General features: G+C 39.4%; 1 protein-coding gene and 1 long non-coding RNA gene across 11 annotated transcripts in view; one reads left to right on the top strand and one right to left on the bottom strand.

Annotated features, from left to right (window-relative positions):
• Positions 1-4,191: 4,191 nt before the first annotated feature.
• Positions 4,192-8,339, bottom strand: LOC147653632 (uncharacterized). The gene is made up of 2 exons (XR_015285559.1): positions 6,844-8,339; positions 4,192-6,477 (listed from the first exon to the last, which is right to left on the bottom strand). It is a non-coding gene; the product is annotated as an uncharacterized LOC147653632 (long non-coding RNA).
• Positions 8,340-11,509: 3,170 nt separating this feature from the next.
• The window catches only part of MON2 (MON2 regulator of endosome-to-Golgi trafficking), a 119,329-nt gene continuing 104,313 nt past the window's right edge, over positions 11,510-26,525 (top strand). For 4 of the 10 annotated variants that reach the window (XM_086884576.1, XM_086884578.1, XM_086884581.1 and 1 more), the window contains exons 1-2: positions 11,515-11,751; positions 24,666-24,729. In XM_086884576.1, the coding sequence (XP_086740702.1) occupies positions 11,641-11,751; positions 24,666-24,729 (175 nt within the window). In that variant the 5' untranslated portion in view covers positions 11,515-11,640. Of the gene's footprint in view, positions 11,752-21,988; positions 22,044-24,665; positions 24,730-26,525 lie in introns of all 10 variants that reach the window. The other 6 variants (XM_086884583.1, XM_086884584.1, XM_086884585.1 and 3 more) reach the window with 4 other exon arrangements.

Genomic DNA, 26,525 nt, shown 5'->3' with positions numbered 1-26,525 from the left:
CTGTCAGATGTTCCACAGTCAGATGATGTGGAAACATCTGCGGCATCTACAGCTACTTGCTAGTGGGAAGGCCACGAGCCCATCTAGGTTTCCCAGGAAGTTAGCTCTGTGTTACTGAGTACACTGTATTTTTTCAAGATATCTGAAATCTTTAGAGGGAAATCAGTATGGCAGGCAAAGAAATTAATTGGCAAACCCACTAGTTTTCTTTAAAAACTTCTTTCTTTGATGTCGGTTGCAGGGTATAGTTTTTCATTGTTTCTAAGTACTAGTTACTTTGACAAAGAAAATCACCATAAATGTAGTGAAACAATAGGAGAACTATATTTGATAGAATAAGCATATTCTTAGTCTGCAGGCAAATTGCTCTCGTCAGATTTTTTTAGTTCTCTTTCCCTGGGGGGTAAACATTGTGAAAACAGTTCCACTTCTCTAGTTATAAGATTGCGTGCTTTACTGGCATCATGTGCTCCTGAGGCAAGCAGAGAGACCTGTCATACTGAAAAGAAATTACATCTTGGAATAACATGGAAAGCTGGAATAGTCCAAATGTGACAAATTTATTTAGGGAATGAACTGAGTTGCTATATGCAAGGTAGCATTAACAGTCATCCTGGGCCAAATTATGCAACAGTTAATACAGGACTCTGTACTGATGAAGAATTCACATCAGTCTATATGGTTTAATGAAAAGTAAATTTTGTTATTTCTCAGGGCAGTAACTGCAAAAGACAGCTGATAAAGATGGTAATATAGACACACCTAATTTCAGTACTTGGCACTTAATTGTCACTTTAAGTATCACAATACTCTCATCAAAACATGAATGTTATGCAGTATCATCCAACATAAAGTTTAAGAAATTACCAACAACCTCAAAATAATTTCCATTAGGAAGTCATTGTGGAATAGGCATGTTGAAGAAGTTGGTGGCACATAGTATTAAATTAATGTTTTTATTCAGTGTGCAAAATATTCAGATCATATCTACAGAATGTGGAAAGTAGTAAATACTTTACCTGTAGGCCCTGTGGACAAGCAATTCAGCAGTGAAACAGTGGCACAAGAACTAGTCCTTGGATACAGAAATGAGAAGTTGGCTTAATCTTTCTGGGTCTCCAGTAAGAAGGCTGTAAAAATACACTATTTGAGTTCCTACATTTGAAAAGTTCAGATTGTAACCTGGGACACATTATAGGGAAAAAAGTTATAATGCTGGAGTAAATACATTTGCACTAACAGATGGGGAGAAGAATTGCATTCTCAGAAAGACTACTCGAAGTGTCTCCATTTGCATGCAATGCCTTATGAAGGGGGACTTTATGCAGAGAGTCTTGGAGTGTAGGGAAACATTCAAAGAACTAGTGGTTCAAAACTGGAACATGACAATCTGAAAACAGAGGTAAGTGTTTTATACAATTACTTTTTCAAAAAAGGAGAAGGAAGATACTGGCAGAACAACCAGCAGAGGCAAAGTGGTGGGTTGTTCTATTAACTCTGGGCTAGATGCCTTCCCAGGACTACCAAGGTAGACATCCTGTTCTTTTCAGAGGAATGTTCCTCCTTCTTTAGACCTAGTTGTACCCATTAAAAATCACTTAGGAGTTTTGAATGGAGGCCTGAATGTGTACGTATCTGTTCCAAGCTCACCATGGTTTGAGGGAAGGTCTTTACTCACTTGCATTGTAATTCATGAATAGGATAATAAAACCCATGTTCTTGTTCAGCATAACGAATGATATGACTTCCCTTCCTTCACCATGGCTTCCAACTAAAACTCCTGAAGCCACTCCAAGCCCTCTGTTAGACTGTCCTGGTTCTGGCCAAGGACAGACACGAGGGATGGAGGCTGGAGCCATGTGTGCATGGCCAAGGCATTGTGCTATTCCGTATTATATTACATCATGGCCAGGGGCAGGGAAAGGACGACCGTTCCTTTTTTCCAGGGAGCAATGGGGTAACAATTGTCCTGACCAGAGGGTTTCTCAGCCATTGTTTTTCATTGTTTTGGACTTGGGGCGGAAACAGGGCACGAGGAGGGGTGGGGGGGCGTTTTTTTATTTGTCTTGGAGCTGCACAGCACCAGGTTTGGTTGCTTGGTCATACATTTTTTTGTATGTAAATCACCCTCTTTTTTGTATACTTGTCTCGGTTTTGGAAGACAGGTGTTTGCTAGGGAGGACAGGAGCCTCCCTCCGAATTACTGTAATTTTGAAATCAAGGGCTCTCAGGCAGAGATCTGGGGATAGGAATAACAGTTCTTTACTAGTATTTATAACCAGGCAAACAAACAACAATAACTACAGCAATAACAAGAAAATAGAACCAGGGACCCCATGACAGCTTTCTCGGCTGAGACGGGAAGGGATGGAGGAGAGGCTTTGTTTCACAAACCCCTCGGACAGTCAGTCCCGGTGCTCCTGCAGGGCTCTGAGGAACAGTCGGCTGGGACAGCAGGGATGAGCTGAGATCCTGGGCTGGTGGCTGAGGTGTATCAGCAGGGATGAGCTGAGATCCTGGGCTGGTGGATGAGGTAGAACAGCAGGGATGAGCTGAGATCCTGGGCCGGTGGCTGAGGTGTATCAGCAGGGATGAGCTGAGATCCTGGGCCGGTGGCTGAGGTGTATCAGCAGGGATGAGCTGAGATCCTGGGCTGGTGGATGAGGTAGAACAGCAGGGATGAGCTGAGATCCTGGGCCGGTGGCTGAGGTGGAACAGCAGGGATGAGCTGAGATCCTGGGCTGGTGGCTGAGGTGTTTCAGCAGCTCTGCGGCGGTGGCTGGCACTGCCACACGTCCCGGCAGGACAGGGGGTGCGAGGCTCAGCAGCGAAGAGGGAAGAAGAAGCAGCAGCAGCTCCGTCTGGGTGATGGCGAATTCCCTTCTCCCCGCAGCACAGCTCCCAGCGAGTGTCTTTCTCTGAAGCTGAAGAAGCCAGCAAAACTCCCTGCCTTCCCTTTTCCTGCCCCCCTTCCCCCCTGGGGCTAGCCAAACTCTTTGTGTCTCTTCGTGTTTCTCAAGTTCCCACCAAGTACCCGCAGCGAGGTTTTCCCTGCAGCTAATGGGTAAAAATTCCAGAGCCAGAACTAAAGGAAGGACACCTAACAATACTTTTGCTAGTAATAGTGTTGCTGATAATCTCACGGCCGTTTCCAGTAAATTGTTCTTAGCTCAGGATCGCTACCTTTTTTCTCTTTCACTAGAGGGGTGGGGAAGGGGAGAGCCTCTGTGGGGCCTTATTTCCAGCTAGGCTTAAACCATGAGAAAGACCACTGATTTATTATCATTTCCTCAAAGTAACACTTTACTCCAGTTTCAGCCTAAACCAAAACATACATCTCCCTTTTCCTTCTTTCTTTTCCATTCCTGAAGAGCATCCTTGCCTCTCCATGACAATTTCTGTTAAAACACAATGACCCATTCAGGCATACTCATTGAAAAATGAGTAGTTCCTTAAAAATTAAAATGAAAACCTACATATTGTGAAGAGGTCTGCAACCAGCTCTGGGGGCATCAAGACATTTTCCACAGCAAAATGAATGCTGTCTGGAAAGACTTCAGATGAACTATGCTTGTTTTCAACATCTGTCAATGTTCTAAAATATGTATTATGCTCTGGGTATTGTGTAAATGTGTCTTTTGCCTAAGGAAAAAGTCTGTAACACAAGGGACTGTAATCACTGGTTCTGTATTATCTATACCTATTAAAAGCAAATATAAATAACATACTGATTTTGACATAGGAAATAATGCCTTAGCAGATGTCTTCAGAAAATTTAACCTTAGCTATTTATATAATATTTTTGAGATAAGGTAGTGCAGATTAAAAGATAAATCAAAGAAGGTTGTAGTGCTACTTAATATAGGAAGTATTGGGTTCTCCTTCTCCATGTAATCTTTGAAATTCGGTTTGGGTAATGTAATGATCAGTAAGAAGCTGTAATTTAGGAAGCTCATTTTTATGATGCACATTGTTTCTGTAATATCAGAGAGGAAGAAATAGTGCAGAACTGTGAATGTATGTAAAAACAATGAATCACACTAAGACAAGCCAAGAAGAATCCTTATACTGTATGAATAGAAAAGAGGAATGTAATGAGAAAGTAGCTGTAGGATACTACTAAGGAGGTGGTAGAGGATTTCAAAAGGAGCAGTGTCCTTTGGTTAAAAAAAGCAACTACTGGAAAAGTCATTAACAGGCAATCAAAAATTAAAATCTTTAATAGTGGTTGTTTGTCTTGCAGAGATACAACAAAAAAGTAATTTGGTTTCTAGCAATGGATTTAACTTCTCAGTGAAACATAATGGTAAACCAGAAAGGAAACAATCTAGAGGTGATTCCAGCACATTTTGAAGCTTGGTAGCAGAGTTCCTAATAATTTTTAGGAACTAGTTTACAAAGGGAAGTTTGAAATGTCCTGAAGGAGCTAAAAATGAATCACAGAATCAATCAGATTGAAAAAGACCTCTAATTGAGCAGCACTGTATCAACTAGATCATGGCACTAAATGCCATGTCCAGTCCTTCCTAAACACCTCCAGGGATAGTGACTGCATCACCTCTCTGGGCAGTCCATTCCAATGTCCAATAACCCTTTCTGTGAAGAAATTCCTCCTGATTGTCAAACCTAAACCCCCCCCGACACAGCTTAAGACTATGTCCTCTCATCCTGTCATAAGCTGCCTGGGAGAAGAGGCTGCCCCCCACCTGGCTACAACCTTCGTTCATGTAGCTGTAGAGTGAGCGATCCCTGAGCCTCTTCCAGGCTAAAGAACCACAACTCCCTCAGCTGCTCATCACAGGACAATGAAATGTCAATTTCTTTGAAATTCTACTGTTGTTAAGGCTGGTTTTGGCTTTCTGTGACCTTGCCTCCTAACAAACTATGGCATTCAAGCCCACCGGACATTTGTATCACCCATAACAAAGTGTGGCTGAGTGGGTCAGTAGAGCCACTTGGTGAAGAATCTGTCAATACTTAGTACATGTTAACTTCTAATTTTATAATTCTATTGTTTATCAAATGTTCTTAGATCATGGCATGGTTTAGTTAGTTATGACTGAAGCAGGGAAGCAAGGCCCTTAGAAATAAACAGCCATAGGAATCTACTGATGACCATGCTGTCTAAGGGAAATAAGGTTTCAGACTGGCTGAACAAGTTTTACATCCCACTTAATGATCAGTTCAGTAGCTCCAGGGCTTGGCTCTCAGGTGGAACAGTGAGTATGCAGACCTGGAATTTCCTATGCTCTAGCCAGCAGGTAGCCAAGAGCGCATCCATGCACTGATGTGAGGAGACAGACAAGCTCATCCACTGTGCCCTGGGAGCAGGTTCCAGCAAGTGGCTGCTATTTGTGAAATACTGAATACAACTTGTAGAAATGCTGCCAAAATACCAATATTAACTAATGAAATTAACAATGTAATTGCCACATGTATGCCTCCTTGGTTATGGATGTCTCTGCTAGCACATGATCCAGGGTGTAGATACATACAGTGATATCACCCTGCTTTCTTGGGAATGCTTAATATTATTATTATGTGGAGGTGATCTGGGTAGCCATTTTACTACAAAGGAAAACATTTGAATCTTCATGAATGGATATCTTTAGCTGTCTTCCAAATTTCCTGAGAAGTAAGTTCATCCTGTTTAGTTGTTTGGATTCAACCTGAGTAACAAAATTTCTTTCAGACTGCTGCTTATAAATACAACCACACATGAACCTCTACAAATATTTATCTCAGGGGAAAAGTCCTCTGAATTAGATAAGAAGTCTATAATCTTCATAAAGCAACAAAGACAAGTGCAACACATAAGGTAAACCAAAGCCTCTACAAGCAGCAATTTTTCATTCAGATTTTTTCCATAAGAAATTTCTAATTCTCATGGGGTTTATAGAAAAAATTGCCTGTAAAAGAATGGAACAGTCCCAGTTCAGTTATCTTTGCCAACAGTTGTTCTGGAGGCTCTCAGAACTACATGGCCATACTGAATCTTTTCTAGGCTGGGCTGAGTTAGCTACAAATTACCTTGGTCATGCCAGCAGTTAGCTGTGGCAGTGTGAGAAAAGAAGAATACCTATATGGTGTGCTAGCCACCATGCTACTTATACGAGTATAGTGAGTGTAGCTATTTCTATCATTATTTTTATGTGTTTTACAGATATGACTGCAGTCCCTGCTACATAGAGGCCACCCCTGACACAAAGCAACTAACATCCATTCAGCTGGTGCAAACCCTCCTGTAGTAATGGTATCACTCAGCTGCCTCAGGGCTGAAATCTGGAATGATTATCTTAGAGGATTCACCAGAGCCTGCAGAAAGCATCCAGTGACTTCTCCTCTCTGCAGCTGCAGCCAAAAAAATTTATTTTTACACACGGGAACACCCTTCTCCTCTGTGGTGTTGCTCTGTGAACAGTAGATTGTCTGAAGGTTACTAGGTGTCTGGAAGTACTTCCATAATTTTCATACAAGCTGAAGAAGGTATAAAAAGGAAATTATTAAGATGCAGGAAGGTTTCTAGCAAACAGATGAGAGAGCAGCAAATAAAGAGATTGCAGCATAATGCAAATTACTGACGTTCTTGATGGGCATTTTTAAGTTACACATCCTGCAGTCAGCATGAGATAACCAGGAAAAAACTTCTGCTAAGGGTGTAGATGAATGTACTGTTGACTGGAAGACCTCTGGATCAAATAACAGTGCCTAGAATCACAATTGCTTTGCTTCAACACAACTATGCCTTTATCTCTAAATGAAAATTCCTAATAAAATACTTGAAGATTGTAGTAAATTATCATTGTAAATAAAACATCACTGAAGTTTAATCTTCTGACTTACCTGATGCTGTGCTAATTGTTAAGGTGGTAAGGATGATCAGTGTTGGGTTTTTCTATGTAAGTCATGTAGCCCCTCCACCTCTGTTTTCTCTAATAGTTTCTCTATTTTCTCCACCTGACAGAAAAAAAATGTATCATGAATGGGCTGCATTGCATATCATGCAGGGAAAAATCACAGATGAACAGATATTAATTCTGTTATTTGTGTAAGGGAATGAAAGACAAATTCAGTTTAAAGCACAGAGTAACACTTGTTTCCCAGGCTAGCCACATACTTCTGTGTGAGCTGAAAAGTACTAAGAGCAGGTGCTGATAAAATTTTGTGATTATCATGTTTCTGTTGGTCTGTTGTTGTATTGCCAGCTCTGACACAGCAATAAATTAATTCAAGCATTTGACAACAGTTCTTTCTCAAAAAAAGATGTTACCAGGTGCAGCTGATTCAATTACCAGCACTCAAAAGGCCAATAAAAAACCAACCAAACAAATCTCACTTCTTTGAGAATCTGTCTAGACAAGATTCAATCAGGAAAAATTGGGAAAACAGCTTTGCTGGCTGGTTACATGAGAGTCTTAGAAGCATCTAAGCCTCTGGTCGAGAGAATTGTGTGTGCCTGGAGTTCTGCACTCAATAAGGAATCACTAATGAGTCCCTAACACACATCACAGGTCTGACATTTTGGGCATTGCTGCTTAACACTGTTGTGAGTGACCTTAAACAAAACGTGACATAATTACCAATAGTTTGCTAATGGCAGAGGATGATCCACCAGTAGAGATCAGCTGGGATCGCTTTTTTAGCTGACCAAATGAAATAAAATGTGTATTAACTGTAAGCAAAAAAGCAAAATGGGCACTAACATGTAAACATATATTCACACCTGAACAGAAAGGAACACAGGCTAAATTAATGAGGAGTTCACACTGGAAAATGTACGTTTCAATCTGCTGATAGATCTAACTTCCTTGCACAGCCACATCCTAAATGAAGAAGTACTTCAATTCTATTCCAAAACTCCTGAAGAATACCCTATACTAGGGGGAAGTTTATTACTTCTTTTAACTCTTTTGTGTCACAATAAATATTCTCTTGACCCACTTCTTTGGTCTCTAATTTAAGGAGCTACTGAAGTGTTCATATAGCAAAGGGCTTCTTTGTACTTACACAGACCAATACAATGCACAGTTTTTAATAAAAGGCTACAGGGTTTATTTGGTATTAATCCATCTCTCACTGTCTTTTAATTTAAAGTTTAACTTCGTCTTTTGATATCAGTACCCATGTTCAGTCTGAGACAAAATTTTCTCCATTGTGACTCTTTACTCTGCAGTACAAAAAAATCACCAGAGACATCTGCAAACACCTTTACTTTTCCACACAATTGATTATTCATATCCTGTAGTTTAGTATTGTCACTACTTTCAGATGCATATCACTGACAAAAGTATACAGAAGTGTAGGTAAAGTGAAGTCAGAGGAAAATCACAATTCTTCCCATTATGATGAAAACATTGACACAGTGAATGAAATCTGATAGTTTTGTCTCTGTATAGCACGACGACAGAACCCAGTTCTCATATACAAAGCCTGCATCTGCATACATCTACCAGGATGGGCTACAATTAGGACTAAATGCCTGAAATTAATACAGCCGAATGCTATCCCATGTTTAATCCAATTAAAAGGACTGATGCACATCATTTGGAATGAACATGAGGTAACTTAATGAGTCACAATAGGTCTCATGAGTATTTTTGTTGGTAATTAGGGCCATAAAGCTACAGGGAATTATTTCAATCACCCACTGCCCATCACAAAATAAGGTATAATTTAATAACAAAGCAAATCACAACATAATAATTGGAGTGCAATACAAAATTTGCTTAAAAGCTGAGAGATGTGCCTGAGATATAGGCACATAGTGTGTACTATTCCAAATTAAGTCATCATAACAGCTAACTAGCATTCTTAGCTTGCTGGTCAAAAATGTGGCTTCAGAGATGTCCACATATGCTGCACCACCTTCTGAATTAAAAGTGATTTGAATTGTACCTGGGGTATTTAAGCGTACAAAAGACTGACAAGCACTTCTGCTGAGGTTTAGGACTACATACAAGAGAATCTATTGCAATGAAATGCAACTGTAGAAGTCACATTCACAATCAAATCAGTGTCACTTTAAAGGATCCTGGCTAACTTTAACAGTTTAACTGCACTGATTTAGATTAACTGATAAATCTCTGCATTTACAAAAGGCATACATCAAAATGATGAGAAAGATGATGTTTAAGAGATATATCTGAGATTCAGGCACATGTTCCCAGTTCTTGTATTCAGCAGATCCAGAAGAGTTTTTCTACAACTGTAAGAATTCTACAAACTGTAAGATTCATTTCCAAACTCATGAACAATCTTTGCAGTATTTGGCAACGCTGAGCAGACTGAGTGTCTGAGCTGGTAGTTGAAAAGATATGTATGATCGGTGTAAATGATATCAAGTATGCGAACAGGCAGACAAGTAGATTCAGGGAATACCAATGTGTCCATGGCTGTACTGTGTACAGTAGATCTGTGGAAAAATCTGAGCAACACAAAGGAAGTAAATCATTAAAGCTTACCTAAGAATGTGCACATGTGCATAGTCAATAATTCATTCATTCATTCTCCTAACTAATCATCCATGTTTCTTATTAAGGTATTTGGACTGGTTTGTGAATTGCATCAGGCCTGAAGCCCAGAACAGATGCACTAAGATGGGAAAGTCCTTAGGAAAATGCTTATTGGTTAAGCAGGTAGATTGTTCTACTGAAGACAACAGTCTTGTTCTTTTGTTGTTTTTCTTATAAGTAAGCATAGAAAAATCAAAGCTTTTGAGAATACACAGACCAATACACTTTGAAAGTATAACAGTGTTATAGAATCATGTCTGCTTTTACTGGACACAGGGGTGAAATCCTAATTCCTTGTCTGAAGGCACATGAAGCTTGACCACCTAATTCAACTGTGACAGCATTACAAAGTTTTAAAAATTAACATCTGTTTATCCAGATCTGTCAAGCTAACAATCAGTATGTTGAAAACAGTATACAGATCTTAAAATAACAAATTACTTAGAAAACAATCCTGCACTCTTTGCTTCACAAAACATTCCTGAAGATTTATCCATAAGGGTACAGTCAATGCTGTGGCAGTGGGAGCCTGTTGACTGTATCCTTTGCAATGGTTCTCACAGTAAATGAACTCAACATGCAAGTAGGGATGCTCAAATTTGAAAAGTTTTTACTTTTTCATGACAAGACAAAACCCCCAAAATATTAGAACATTGTCTGAGTAAGACTGAGGACTTTCAGGAAAATCTGAAGAAAAGCTGTTAAAAATTTCTTTAAATTGTATGGCAGTAAAAATCTGTCCTTTATTTGGCTTCTTCATAATTTTTTGTTCAAGAATTCCAGGTTTGACAACTACAGCATGTCAAAACTCACAGATGTTTTCCAACCCCCTGGGTTTATAGACAGGGAACAGAACCATGCTGCATTACAGGTAGGCAGCCAGCACAGTACAGCATTTACAGTACCAAGAATATGGAAAAATTATTGCTGCAGAGACCAAAATCTTTGTGAAATGTTAATTGTTATGGTGAATGATGAATGGTATCCTCCAGAAGGAATCTCCCAGGCAACCATTAGGCCTAAGCTCCCTGCATTACTCCAAGTAACAGATACTGAAGAGTTCTGGTTGTTCAGGAGCCAGCTTTAGAAATGGGTTAAAAATTGCTGGCATGGAACTATGTGGGACACTTCTGGTGACATGGAAGGTACCCAGGGCCCAACCATTCCACATGCCTTTGTTTTTTCCTGCCTGTGTTTATCTTAAAGCTTCTCAACGAAGGATTTACCCTTGCTTCGCCTAGAGGAAACCACAGAGCACTGTGTATGTACACGGGCAGAGAAGGGCAGAAAGCTTCAGTCCTGCTGAAGAGCCACAGAATGGGCTGGAAGACTGGAAGGGACCACTTTGGGTCATCTCGTCCAACCTCCCTGCTCAAGCAGGGGCACCTCAGAGCACAGCGCACAGAATTATATCCAGACGGCTCTTGAATCTCCAGCGAGGGAGACTCCATAAACTCTCTGGGCAATCTGCTTCAGTGCACGATCGCTCGCATTGAAAAGAAAGCAAGAACTTCAGGATTCAAAAGAAAAACGGTATACCTCACTTTTTGCTTTCTATAATCAAACGCTCCTGAGAGCCGGACTTGGACAGAGGGGAGCGACCCCTACACCCCTGCAGCCGCTCGGCGGGGTTGGTGGCTGCTGAAGCCCAAAGGGCTTGGCCACCTCCTTCCTCAGTGACCCTTCCACAACGCCGGGTTTGTCCCCTCCCCATGGCAGATCCCCAGTGCCTGCGGCCCTGCCTCAGCCCCGGTCCCAGCGCCTCTTCTGCCCCTTCACGCCGACCCAGCGACCCTGAGGGGAAGGGGCCCTAGGGGAAAGAGCCCCGCTCCCCGGGCCGCGCCCGACCCAGCCCGGCAGGACGGGTCCGGGTGCCGCCTCCCTCCCTCCCTTCCTTCCTTCCAGCCGGCGGCCGCCGCTCTCTCCGCCCCCGGCCGTGTGTGCGGAAGCTGCCGGCGCCCGGGATTGTGGGAGCGGGGGGGACGCGGCGCGGGGAGGGGACGCGGCCGGGGCCGGGCCGGAGGGTTCCGGTGTGGGGCGCAGACGTGTCGGCCGGGGCCGCGGAGCGACAGGCGCTGCCCCTGCCCGCTCGGAACAGCGCCCGGCCCGGGGCCGGCCCGGCGGCGCCATGGCCGGGACCAGCAGCCCCGAAGCCGTGAAGAAGCTGCTGGAAAACATGCAGGGCGACCTGCGGGGCCTGAGCCTGGAGTGCCGGAAAAAATTCCCCCCCGTCAAGGAGGTGAGTGGCGCTGAGCCGAGTCGAGCCGGGCCGTGCTGGGCTGAACCGAGCGGCGGACGCCGTTCCGGAGGGGCCTCCCTGGCCCCGGGGCCCGGCCGCAGCGGAGCTGCCGGCGTGCCCATGCTCCGGTACCCAGCCCGGTGCCGTTCCCGATGAGCTCCGACTTCCACGGCCGCGGGCTGTGCCCAGACGTGGCTGTGCCCAGGGGCGGCTGTGGCTGTCGCGTGTTCTGTGGCTGTTTTTTGTTTTCAGTGCGCTGCCGAGGCGGGGGCCGCGGGCCGGGCTGTGCCCCTCGGGGAGCGGGGCTGGCGGACAGACCGTCTGGTGACGGGCGAAGCGGGGGCGGCCCCGCTGCGCCCTCGGCGCCCTCCGGGGAAAACGCAAAGTTTGGCTTGGCTGTCTCGGCACCACGGAGCGAGCGAAACTCGCCGGAGGCGAGCTCGGCGCTGGGGCTTGGCCGCCGCGGTGTGCGGACACCGAGCGAGCGGGGGAGCCCGACGGGCCGGCTGCGGCCGGGGAGGGCCGTGCTCAGCCCCGGCCGGCCCTGAGGCTGCGGTGGGAGCCCAGGGCCCCGCAGGTCTCCCCTCGGGTCTGTGCCTTGCCCGTCTCTCGAAGGCTGCCGTGCCCGAGCCGGTGTGCCTTATTCCTCAGCATTGCACACCCGTGGCTGCCGGTGTGAGCTGTGCGGGTCGCTCGCCATCGCTACCGCGTCATTTTGGGGTTGTGTGGCTTTCCAACGCTGTGGGCACAACAGAGGAAGCTTGGGAGACACAGAAGTTTAGGTTACTTCTTTTTTCTTCCTTCTTAAAAAACCCTTTATTAAACTCATTCCAGTAAGATTGTATGTTTTTGTATTTTGTATTTTTGAAACTTGAGTTTATGCTGTGCAGCCTGAGACCTCAGTCATCTCGGTGAGCAGGATTATTTTAATTGAAGAACAGTCGGAATTTTTCTTGCTAACTTAAAATATACTTTTTAACCATATGTTTTTCTGTTGTTTTTATACAGTCAGTTTAATTTTTTCCCTATCAGCAGTTTGCCACTTGCTGTTTAAAAAAGTTTTCTATGAAATAGTGGGAGGAAAAATACTAAAAGATTGTCAGTTTAAGATGCAGAACCAGAAGCACATAAGAAAGGCACTGCATGTGTTACGTGACTTAAGTTACAATTAAGTAATAGCATATTTAATGTTGTACAATGTATTATACACTTTAACAGCTGAATTAAAGCTAACGACTGTGCTTGTTTTGCAGAGCATGTTGTGTACTATTTTAGTTTGCAGAGGAATGTTGGTATGTTTGAGAAATTTTGTGTGGTCACAGAAAAACACGAGAAAGTCAGTCCTGAGGAATTGTGTGTGGTCACACGTAAATAGGAAAAAGCTGCGGTCAGTAGAACAGAAACCTGTGTGTGTTTGGAGGGAGATGGGAGTGCTGCTTGCACTCCCTTCTGTGTATTACTGTGTGACTTGTTTAGTCTCTGAACAAGTTTCCCCACTGTGTTAATGTTTATTTTCTTTGAGATCTTCAAAGGAGTTGGGCAGTGTCATTCGTAAGCTAGTATTTTTAGTAATGCTTCATTACCTTTGCCATGGCTGAATATTATAGTAACTACTGCACGTCCTTCATACTTGTTCAGCACGTTTATCATATTCTTGTGTAAGTTCAACTTTAATGTTTTTCACTTTAAATTGATGGCCATTTGTATAGCTTTCCTCATTAAAAGCACTTAATAAACTTTTTCACAGTTGTCTGGGGTTGAGATAGGTTTATTGGAATAGTACTGGAAGATGTTTATAAGGAGGTGGGACTTTCTGCTGGGAGTTGTGTGCTCTTACAAAGAGTCTGAGGTGAAAGCAGTCCTACAGTAGGATGTATGACACAGTTGCAGGAAACGATCTTACATGATCTTACTTCCTTACTTCTGGAAGCCCTTTTTTTCCCCCTAGTTTTAAAGAAAATGAGTGTCCTTTTCCCCCTCAAATCTCAACTGCTAACAAGGTTTTTTAATTGCGTGCTATGGTCTGATCGTGATTAGATTTGGCTGGAGTGATCAGAGGAATGACATATTCTTCTCACTTACTTGAAACAGCACCAGTTTTTTAAACCATGTTTAAATAGTGGCTTTTAAAAACAAATTCATACTACTTACAATCTAACTTTTTTACTTGCAGTGTAGCTAAACTCTCCCACATGCACTGTAATTTATGAGTTTATATTGCAGTTGATGTGTATTCTTTCATGTCACTTAATAAGCTTACTGTACTGGTATAAAACTATTGAAAAACTTCTAGTCCCAAATTAATGGTTATGAGATGTATATCATAGTTGTTAGATTTGATAGGTACTTTATAAAGGTAATCTGCTTCTCATAATCTTTCTAGTGTCTGATTTTGCTTGCAGTTGTTATCTTCAGCCACTTCTAAAATGAATTGTCCGTTCTTGTTTTGTTTTTATGTTTATAGTATTAAAATTCTACAAAATTAATTTAGCTCATAGGTTTTCTGTGATAAAAGTAGTAATGTACTTCTCAATTCTGCTTTTTGCTCAGATAATTAACTTGAGTAAATTCTTCAACCAATTCTGTAAAGGTTGAGACCAGCTTTGATCAGAAAAAAATGAGCCATTTTTATTAAAAAGGTTTTAGTTTTTACTCTTTAAACAACTTTCTAATAATGTGTTGTTACAAAATTATGCAGTAACTCTTAGGTTCAGAGAGACCAAAACAATATTAAATGATTCTTTGAACAGGCATGTACATGACACAGCCTAAGAAGTTTATTGGCATTCTTTTGGGGGAGGGTGGGGGGTGGAGTTTGGATGCAGAAGAGAAGGGGACAGCCAACTATGGGATCTAGATCTTATCCTCAGTTAGGAGATAGAAGTTCTTAATGAGCCCTTATTGAAAATGGAACTCAAACTCTTCAATGTTTTGAGGATTTTCATTTCAATTTTTCTGTTATTCTGAGTCTGTAAAGTTTTCTTAGTAGGTTATGTTTATGTGCAAATAGTGTAGCTGTAAGTCCAGTAACTTACAGCAGTAGAGTCTGAGGTTTCTGCTGACTTTAATAATCTGTTAAGAAACGTTGAAATTACTCAGTTACTCCCAGTGTTAAGCTTGGAACATGAGTATGTGGCCAGCTTCCTTCCCTTTAGTTAGGAGCTTGTAACCGAGAAATAACAGGATGTTTTGTTGGCTTCAAAGTATCCATATGTTATCTGTGCTCCTAGGTTATACCATTTAAGGCTTTAAAAATGGGAGCTGCAGAAAGAACCTATGGGTCCGAAATAATGTTGCTGGCAATGTTTGGGGTTTAAATAACACAGCAGACTGACTTTTCTTAAGGATATGGAGAATACCAGTTATTATTACACCTGAAACCAATTTCTCTTTGTTGCTAGATGTTTTTTCTGTTTGATCCTTCAGATCATCACTGACTACAGAAGTGTACTAGGCATGAATGCTATACACTGTGACCAAGAAGTGACTTGGTGATTATGTCTCTGATGTGCCAAACCTGTTTATATTGGCAGACATACAAATAATGACATTGCTGAAAAATGTCTTTGTATTTTCATGATGTATTTCTGTTGCCCATTTAGAAAAGATGTAGCCATGGATGGGATAGAAGCTCTCAGGAAAGTGTAAATAAAACACTGTCTTTTGGAGCTTGAAATTACAGAGGATGAGACAGTCTTTGGTACAAGCATCAATCTGTTGATGTTATCTAAAATAATCTGGTGTTTCTCCTAGAAAACAATACTACTTGGTCATTAATATGTAATTTTTAATACAGTGGGCTCTGAGATTTGCTCTGTACCAGAGAATATTGTAATGTTGCTAACGCTGCACTGAATTGCATACTGCACACATAATGCTTTATAAACTATTTTAACCTGCTAGTGACTGTAGTTTTGTTATTGTGTGCTGCATTCATGGAAGGCTGGTTGTGCTTTCCTTAGTGAAGTGCAATAAGAATTTTGTTGTTATCACAGAACTGAAAATGGTTTGGTGTCGTAAATATGTTACCTGCTGTTTCTTATTACAGAATGAAAATACTGTTCAGTAAACTGCATCATATTTGGTTAGATAATTCCACTGCATTAAATAATACTAAACTTAGAAATACAAGGGGAAGATATTTATAATTGGCAGAAATAATGGAGTTAAAATGAGAAATAAGTATACCCAAAAATTTCTTGTAGCCTGAATTTCAGTTGTATGTAAATTCTTGTTATTTGCACAGATCCAAGCAAGCAGTCGCAGCTTTCTAGTAGGCTCATAGTCTCTGTGTTGTGTCAGGTTTTTTCTTGACTTTTAAATAACAGTAAAAGCAAAGTGAGTTTAAAAAAAATCGCAGAAAAATAACTCCTATCCAGCTCCCTGCACAGTTTCAGGCACATCTGTGCTGGTAGGAGAGGGGAAGAGAGAGCATGGGCAGTGTTGGGGCAGGCAGGGACTACTGCATCATCCCATGGCAGGATCAGCTTGGGCTGGACCAGGGCATGCCCTTTTCTTGGCAGTTGTGTAATGGGTTGCAGATGCCTGTATGTTTTAGATGATTGTTGCTGTAATAGGGCTGGAAAAGAAGTGATGTTCAGTTTGTCTCCACTGGAAGAGCAGCACAGAATTAGCTTTGAATATTTTGGTCAGTATAAATGCTCTCTTGGGCCTCTTGGAGGAAAGCTTTTGGTAGCCTCACCTGTGCTGTTTCTTTACCAGATCCTTGTTTCAAAGAGGAGCATTGCTCTTACTTAGCTACTTACTGAGTTGTGTGTGCCTTTGGCACACAGACATATTTCTGAAACTATTGTAATTCGCTGTATCCAGAAAAACTAATAGAATCCAATTTTGCAATCTTATTTTTTCTTCTTTTATAAGTAACTCTTGCAGCAAAGTAGCCTTTAAAGCTCATAGGGTAAAAATTAAAAAGGTGGATTTGAATGACTTCTGGACAAAACAAGCTTTAAATTATTTAATTAAGTAGATGTGGTGTGGACTAGCCTGAGGCAAGAGATAGGATTTGCCCTTTCTGAGCGGCTATGTTGTGTGAAGACAAGCATTATTCTGCATTTCTTCCTTTGGAGTCCAGTCTTGTTTGCATTGAGTGACATACATGACAGTTCAGTCCTCTGGGTTAAATCATTCTTGTTTAGGAATGATATGCTAAACACATTTTAAAGCTAATGCATAAAAATTAATTGGAAAGCTTGTCCTTTTAAGAGAACCTCTGATTTCATTGGGTAGCTCTGTGAATTTAAACATGAGGATGTATTGCAAAAGTTAAACACACATGAAAAAAGATACAGATCAGTTAATTTAGTATATAATGTCAGCGATCATTAGGACTCCTAATGCAACTGGAAGGAGCCGTCAAAACGTGTGAATATTTGTTAGCTGTTAGTAATGATAATAATATTTCAGAAATTTTGTTGGACATAGTGCAGTAGACATATTGGAGAAGGCTAAGAAAGAAAATTACATACTGAACTGTCTTGTGATTTGAGCATCTGAGTCACTTGATGTATTTCTAGCATTGAATAAGTTTCTGAGTGATCTGCATTCATGCTACTTTAGTGGTAAAAGGATGAGCCAAATGAACATAGGAAAGAAGAAGTCTTTGTACATAGACCATTTTCTGTAGAAGTAATCAAGTTTTTGGGTTTCTCACTTTATTTTTTAATAAAATGTTTTAAGTAATTCTGACATTATAGCCCACAGGGAATTCAACCTGCACTGAACTTTCCTGGTTGGTTTATTTTCAGGTCTTTACAGTAAAAGGATTAAAACCAGAGATTTTTGTGGGTTTTTAAAATGGGTATTCGCTTGAGTAATATTTTAGAGGTTCCTTTGAAATAGAGAAACAATGCTCTGTAAAATGTATGTTGTTATACTTAGGCAGCTTGCGCTAAAGCATGTGTTTTGTGCATGTGACTGGAGATTACTCTGTAGCATTCTTGAGTTGCCAGCCCATAGCTGGTAACTTGAAACCAGTAATCCCTAATATCTTTTACTTTCTTTTATAATTTCTGGTCTTTACTGCTTGCTGTGTCTGCGAGCTTTATGTTTGGAGTCCATTAATTTTGCAGTCATTTTTACTCAATATTGACCTTTATACAGTAGCATATTTTTCAAAATTATGTTTTTAAAAGTGAATTTTTACATTTCTAGGGGAAACCATCTATTCAGATGTGTTCTAAGCTTCATGGTCCATTGTAAACCATAAGTTTCATGTGATCATTTTAGTCTTTCAGAAGAAGTGTTGCGTGTTCTGAAGTGATTCACCTAAGCCACACAGGTCAAATTTCTTCATCATGTAATACCTCACAATTTAATTAATGAAGAAAATTATTAAAAGTTTCAGTATATTCATCTATGCTTTCGAAGTTACACTTTTTAGTGCAGGATTAAGGTGCCTAATGTTGGATGTCTAAGCTTCATTGATTGTGCATGCTTGGCTTGTTATGGAAAGACAGTCAATAGAGCCAAAGAACTATTCAGAGTATCTCATAGCCAGGGGATTGATTCCCTCTATCACCTACACACCAGGTGTTCTACATTGCTGCTTGAGATACAGTAATGTTTCTTGCTTGGCTTCCAGCCTCTGGTCCAGAAGAGCATGGGTCTTCTGGTGTCTGCATGTAGTTGTCTTGGATACAGAGGCCTGAGCTTAGACTTCTGCATTGAGCCCCTGCTAGTGGGTCAGCTGAATTAGCTTAAGGAGAGGCTTTAAGAATTAAGGAGCATTCAGGAGAGACAGTCTCCGTTGTAATGGGAGTCTAAATATTTAAATTTGTGCATCTTAATCTCTGATTTAATTCCAGTCTGCCTCCCATGGTTTCTGGAAGATTATATAGGAAACATGTAGCAGAAGCTGGAAATCCTTGGTGACTCCAGCTAATGCCCAAACTGTCGAATGTTGTTTCTCTTAACCCGGTGTCTGGCAAATGGACGTTGCTGACTGAATATAATACTTGTAGCAAATCCTCAAAAGTTGCCTGGTCCCATCTGTTGTGATTGACAACGTTAATTTGAACGTCAAGTGTATATCTCCTAAAGCTCTGTGTGTTATTTTATTTTTAACACAGAATGATAATTGTGTCAATAGTATGTAACTAGAATTCAAGTGCAAGTGCTCTGTTTCAGTGGTTTCAAATCAGTCGTATGGTACTTGAATGGATCACTCAGAAATCTCTTAATGGTAGACAAGGGCTCTCTCAGGCTATCCTTACACTACATAGATATCTAATGTATTATATACCTTATATAATATATACTATTTAGGTATCCATATCATTTATATAGAATACAATACAAAATATGAGGTATGTCTTTGTTCTGTCTGTTGAAGAGAGAAAAACAGCTTAAAAATTTGTTTGTTGCTAAGTGGCTTTTCTTTCAGGTATTAGCTTTTTTGCCTTTCTGTCTACATTAGTGCTGTTCAGTAATGAAATGTTTTATGTTATGCATTGTGATTTGATCTGTTAATTTATATGTGATGTTTTTTCCAGCTGAGGTATAGTACTTTGACTGTCAAATGAAAACTTGTGATAATAAGTATTTGAATATCTTTATGTTCACATCATGTGAGGCACCTCCAGAGACAGCAGCTCTGAAGCACTTTAGATAACTCTGGCAATTCTCCTGGCATTAGTGATGGGTAACTTTCAGGATTCTGAATTGGCTGCTGGTACTGCAAACTGACAATTTCAGAAGATTAATGGGCCAGAGGAGTAGTCAATCCTGTCAGGTCTGAAAGAGCATTCTGAATATGAGAGCAACGAATATAATTGCACTGGAAATGAACAATATTGTGTGTTTTTAAAATACAAAAACCATAAACTGCAGTATCTTAGGTGTTCAGCTGGAGAATAAAGTGTATGATGGAATCCGTTAATGCTTTTTTTTCTAATTTATGATAATTTTATAAAAAAATGGTAATTTGTTCAGTGTAATAAACCCCTGTGAGTGTACAGCAATGTCAGATCAAAACTGGCATTTTGGCAGTTTAAATTACACATAAAATGAGTATGTATAAAAGAGAAGGGTCAGAGTAGGGATTGTACTCAGGGGGAAGAAGATAAAAATACAGAAGGCAAGTACAATGCTTTTTCACAAAAATGTGGTACTCTTGAGTGCTTTCATGAGACTGATTTAGTGAGGAGGTTTTGTGTGTTCTTTTCCAAATAATAGTTTAGCAGTACAGTAATGGTCCAGAATATGCTTTTGCACAGCAAGGCAGAATCACTATGAAGTGAAACTGTACTTTAGACAGGAGGACCTCTTATCTAAACTGTTGGATATGGGGTTAGCGTTCCAGTTGGAAAGGCAGACAATTGTGGATAGAAAAAAACTGCTCTTTTTATTTCATGTAAAAGATATGGAAGTGACTATAGATAACATGTTACTCTCATCCAGTCTTAATAAAAGGTTGGCAAACAATGTAATGTAAATACCAATACAGACCGTCGTTTCTGAGTGCTTTTCTCTTTTAGAATAGAGAAACAACTTGTGTGGTAAGGACTGCAAATGTTACAACAGTTTTAGTGTCTCTGGAGATAGCAATTTGTGCTAATGTACAATGGAAACACAAATGGGCAACATTTTAAACAAAATTCAAAAGCACTAGTAGTGAAAATTCTTGGTTTTATTAACTTTTGGTAACAATGCTACCACATTTAGAAATTCATACATAAATATCCTTAATTTTAGATCAGTCCTTAGTAGAAATTAGCACATGCTTGGTTGTTGTATTAAATATCCTTATGGGAATATGTGTTTTTTTGGTTAGTAAAGTAAAAAAGGTGATTACTTCTGTTCCTAATTGTTAGATATAAATTCCTTTGAAGATTAACATGTTTATCCTTTTTCAAGCTTTTTTTAAAATCCAGGTTTGAAACTTTAAAAAAAACTATTGCAATGGCAGAGACAATTGCTTTTGTCACTTTAGATTCGAATTTTGTGTGATCTTTCCCTTAGAAAAAGTTGTTAACTTTTAACTATTGTTATTTTTCAGTAAAAGAAGGGTAACTCATGTTTACCCCAGAGTAAAGACAAATCCATGGAGATTACTGCAGAGCACCTGATGTACTGTCAGATCACATCCCAGCTGACCATTCTGGTCCCTTACTTGCCTGTCTGTATGCATTGCAATAGAGGTCCAAGATGTCTTGGCCTCTGAGAGTTAAATGTGAAAGCATATGCCATGCCATTATTTTTCCTACTGCCAAGACAAGTCCCGTTCTTGGGCTGCTGGGTAACACAATGATGATCAGGTAATGTGGCTTGCCTGTGCAGCTGGGTTTAAGAGCTTCCATGATGTCCCAGAAAACAGATTTAAAGAACTGGTACTTTCTAGACGCACTTACCACTTGTGGTGTGGGTGGCTTGCCTTTATGTCATGCTGAATTCATGTAGAATTGAATATCCCAGTTATCCTAATACCTTCATATGCTATTTATGAGTTACAGATCTTTAAATATATCTACACAGACTACAGTTTGGAGAGATTTAGCTCGTGAATGTTGCCTGGATGTTGGTAAATGTTGGTTCTGCTTGAGGATCCGCTAGATCTTTCCTTCCTGATTGCCAGAGCAGATAGTACCTGCCTCTTGTACTTGATAAGTGCTTTAGATGCTAAACAAAGTAAAAATTTCCAAAAATTGGGAAGATGCTGACAGCACATCTAATGATAGGAAGGCTGAAATTCTTCCCTGTTCCAACTGAAGACTGAGAAGTCTGTTAGGAGGGGAAGAGTTTTGGATCTGAGAAACTCCTGAAGCTGGGTTTGGAAGTCTCTATACATTTCCACATTGTGGTCTCTCATATGCAGAGAACCTTTGTCTGTAAGGCAGTTATGAATGTTGTTGTCAGATTGCACATTCAAAGAGGAACTTTGAGGCCAGGAGATAGACACTATGCATGGACTTCTTCTCAGTCTACTTGAAACTGCACTGTCCCGATTTTTAAAATTTTATTGGTACATAAATTCTCTATTTGCCTTACTTTGATTTCTGCGAAGGGTTGTTTCCACACAATTAACAAATACTTGGTAATTTCTAAGGAAGCAGAGAGATGATGGGGCAAATGTTTGAGCCCAGAGGGTCCTGTTGAAATTTGCTGTGGGATTATTGAATGTTTGATTAAAAGCAGATCAAAGTACTGGAAGAGATTGACTTGAATATGTGCTATCACTGACAGTCAATTTCTCTTCTTCGTCAATATTTCACCTTCCCAGACTGGATGCTGCAGTTGCTTCAGGAGAAACATGAACCAAAACTCAATAATGGCAGGTGCGTGCTTGAGACATTTTATATCAGTTCATTTCACAGTTATTAAAGCAGAAGAATTGGAAATCTCATTGGCTGAAGGTTTTAAGTACATTTAAGCTTTGTTATGTTTCAGGAATTACATGTATTTGCTTCTTTTCAAAACAGAGGACTGACTTGCTTGTTAGACTACTGTCAGTTGTGGTGCTAGGGGTAAGCTGGTAATGTTACATCTAAAATTGGTGCTTTAAAAACATGGTGCATTATATATTTATATGAAAGTAAATTATCATACTTGAACCCATAAATACACAAACTAAGATGCTGTCTTTCTCCTTGATTAGTGTTTTGTAAGAGCCTTTTCTCATGTGGCAGTGTCCTGCAAACTGCAATAGCAATTGATACAAATTTGTAAACTTAAAATCTATGAATATATCTTTTAATTTGCCACTTAAATTGATGCAATCCAAGCACACTTTTACATTCATGTATACAGATTAGAACTGTTTATAGGTATCATGTTGTCTGTTGTCTGTTTATGATCAAGTGAGGTTTTTTCTTATGTTAATGTGTTATCTCTTTTATATATACATTATAGTGTTTTTCTTTTGTAGGATTTGTATGCAGTGCAATTAATTTTTAACTGTAAACATTTTTAGCTGGGATTCTGAATAGAAACCATAGCATGATGCAGATGATCATACAAATTTCTGTATCTCTTGGAGAAGAATGCTTATATTCAGCAGTTGTTTTGTTTTACTTTTTTGTTTGTTTATTTTTAATGTATACTATTTTATATAAAGCCAGCATGGAAACAACTGAGAGCCATTATGTTAGAAAATTTTTGTGCAAAGTGCATGGTGTTTGTGAATGCCACTAATATGATCAGGCTTAATATTTCTTTGAATCAAAATGAGTTTGTCTTTCCTGGCAAGACAGAAATCAATTGCCAGTTGATGTGATTAGTTTTAGTTTGCAGATAATTGGAGTGTGACAAATCCTTCATATAAATTAATAGGAACAATATGTTGTGACAAGAACCCCTACAATTAGCTGACAATTTATAACTGAAGAACAGGGTTTGACTTAAATCTCAAGAACTTCAACACATTAATAAATTCATATAATTAAAATAAATGAGAGCTGCATCTGGCACGCCTTATTTTACTTATGCAAGATATATATGTTCATGTTGCTTTGTGCTCATTTGACCATGTTGTATCAGGCAGTGTGGATATTATTGACTTTATTTTTAAAGTAGAAAACTGTGTTCAGAAAAACTTAAATAAATCTCCAGGATTTTAAGGCAGTGCTTAGTCTTCCTATATTGTTTTGGGAAATGAACAAAAAAATTTTAAAAAATTTTAAAAATAAATGTTTTTTTTTAAAAACCAACCAAATAAAAACCTGTTAGCTTTGCATTTCTCACTTAGCTATTTTGAGAAATATGTGTATCAAATCTTAATTAAAATATTTAATTGTGAATTTATACAGTCACCTTAACCTGACTTTCTGTGAAATCTTGTTGGAGAGGGAATATTAATACTTGGTAAAACTTCATGTACTATCGCTTTCATATTTCTGCTGTGACAGCTTCTCTGCTTCTCTAATCTGTTTTGTGGTGACAGCACATATCTTTAAATAGTAGTATCAGAAGAAAAATAAAAATGTTTAGTGTGGAAATAGCACAGAAATACAAAGCTGAAATAAATGGGGAAGGATGCTTTCAAATTGGTAGAACAGTAGTTTCCAGCAATTTGCGTCCAGTCATTTGGGAAACCCTGTTGCATTTATTTTAATTTATTTGATTCTTTCCAGAGGCTTACAGTGTATTAATGAAATTTAAATATACAAAGGCACAATGTACAATATATCTTTGATGTTTTGTACACAAAAATTTCACAAGTTACAGTCTTGAAATGCAAAGCTTTAGTATTAGGTTTCCAGTTTGGCTTGATTTCCATTAGAGAACATGACCTGAGTGATTTTCTGCAGGGAGGTGTTTGTGGGCATTGAAGAGGGAGTTGCTGTTCCCTTGGGGCCATGTGTGATGTCCTGGCAGGGCTGGGAGCCTTGGTTGTCACCTGGCCGCACTGTGCCCAGGCAGCCCTGCCCCTGCTGAAGGAGCATGCCAGGGAGAGGACGATGCTGCTGCTCTGCCAAGTCCTACCTGTGGGGAAAGGGGAGGAACTGGTGTGCGCTGTATGGCATGCTGGGAAGAACAAGTATTGTTATAGTCATCTTCGTGGCATTGCCCTGGGATAATTTGTGTATGACATTTGGGAGCCAAAATCCAGGGGAAGGATGGGTTTCATTTTTATACTCATAGTTTGAAACTTTATAGAGACTATGTAACAGTGTTTATGCTTACTAGTGATTTTTTTTACATTCATAGACTTGAAAGTAATATGATGAGAATTGTGATTTCTGAAAGTTCTCAATATTGCCCTTCCTGTGGAATTCTAAAAAGGAATTCCAGCTGCTACAAAAATATCATTTCTGAATTAGCTCTGCTGACAGAAGCCACTGCAAATACATTTCTTTCTCTGAGACTATACCTTTTTATTTATCTACAATTTTTTTTATTTCTTTGCAGATATTCATGTATGATATAGCATCTAAACTACTTGTTTTCTTTTCTTCCAGGCTGCTGAATCAGGAATAATAAAAGTGAAAACAATAGCTGCACGGAACACAGATATTTTGGCAGGTAATTATTTGCAGCACAATAAAAAAAATAAAGCTGAGTGACAGATCAAAATGTTGAAAAGATGTCTGGGATATGTCTAATGATACTACATGTCTTTTAGTGTGTAATATATTGTTGATGCTTTACTTTTGGGCACCTAGCAAAAGATCCAGTAGCATGGAAGATTTTTAACACTACTTGTTTCTTAGTGCTATTAGGATGCTGAGGAAGGGCTCTATTTTCAGTTGATGCTCTACAAAAGTAATCATCCACTTAGATAAATAACATTAAATACTTTGACCCTACATTCTCACTGTTTTAGTGCTCTGTGTGGAGATCTGCAGTATGATCCACATATGTATTAGTACCAGCCTTTGGGGACTTGTAACTGGTAGGCAAAAATCCATCTTTATCTGAGACAAGGTCATTCAATTTAAGATGTTCCAGTGCCTTGAGGGATGGGACATATCTTGTGAGTTGCAGCTTTGTGAATGCTTAAAACAATATCTCTTGACTGTCTGCAGCTTTATAAAGTTGGCTTCTTGCCAGTTTCTGGTAAAGCCCTTGGCTGGATTTGAATGTCCCTGCATTAATACTTGAGTGTCTCCCAGATGTAGTCAAAATCCTTGAAATGCTAGATTGTTTGGAAGGTCCAGCTGCAAAACCATATCTTGATTTGAGATATGTAAATCAGATATTGTTAAGGAGGCATTTTCTAGGATTATTTGAATTAATAGACCCACTCCTCAGTATTTCACTTTAATGCCTCTTTTTTATTTGTTTATTTTCTTTGTTTTTACTGCTGTCATGAATGCTGACATAAGTGGGAAAAGTATTCCAGGTAATGTCAGCTGTATCAAAATACACAAATGAAAAAGGGAAAGCAGTAGTTAGCCAATTGGGAAGCCGTAAACATTACTGCATAAAGAAGTTTGTATTTTAGAAAGCTAGTTTCTAATCATGCAAAATTCTCTGTTTATTAGTTTTCGAAGGGAAGAGATAGGAAAGAGCATTAAATTTGATGATGGATGGGCTGTCTTTGCTTTCATATTTTTGAAGGAATACTTTCTTGTAGTTGGTAAAAAATTTTTAATTGTTTTCTCTTGGAAAATTTAAACTAAAATGTACTTAGTATTTATTTAATTCAAAAAACCTGCTTAGATTTGTTGTTAAGAGGTTTGGGAAACCAGCAGGCCCTAGAAGTTATTTTAATTAGTTAATCTTTGCTAATAGGATAATAACTTTTTCCTCCTTTGTTCCACAGTTTTGTACTGGGTAAATGTACTTTGCCTGCACATTATCCTAGCATTCCACAGTTAAAGCATAATAAAGCACAAAACCAGACTCAATTCTTTATGAACTCTTGTATTTTTGAAGTATCAATTATAAGCTAATCTTATAGATAAGTTAGTGTCAAGAGATTGTCTATCTAATATTTAAAATCTTCTGAAGAATAATATATATACCTTAGTAATAATAAAGCCTCAAAATGCTACAATGTAATTATGAAATCTAATGGATACTTTCTGACTGCTAGATAATTTAAGATCATCTATGAGACATTCTAGTAATACAAATAAATATTTTGATCAGGATATAATTTTCTTAATATTTTGGTGTAAAGTGTCATTTCACTGACATAGATAAGAACAAGTATATCAGATTGCTTTGAATAAGCTGATCTGGTGCTTTCTTGAAGCATTTCATTGTGTAGGATTACAGTTTTTAGGAAAATAGATGCAGGCTTAAAATCTTTATTAAAATCTTAAAAATCTCTGTTATTTTTGGTGGATTATGTTTAACCTGCCAGATCTCTG

This window comes from Cyanistes caeruleus, chromosome 4, assembly GCF_971803275.1.
Source record: "Cyanistes caeruleus chromosome 4, bCyaCae1.hap1.1, whole genome shotgun sequence".
Lineage (NCBI taxonomy): Eukaryota > Metazoa > Chordata > Aves > Passeriformes > Paridae > Cyanistes > Cyanistes caeruleus.
Note: the sequence above shows the minus strand (reverse complement) of the source record. Positions and strands in the feature narration are given on the sequence as shown.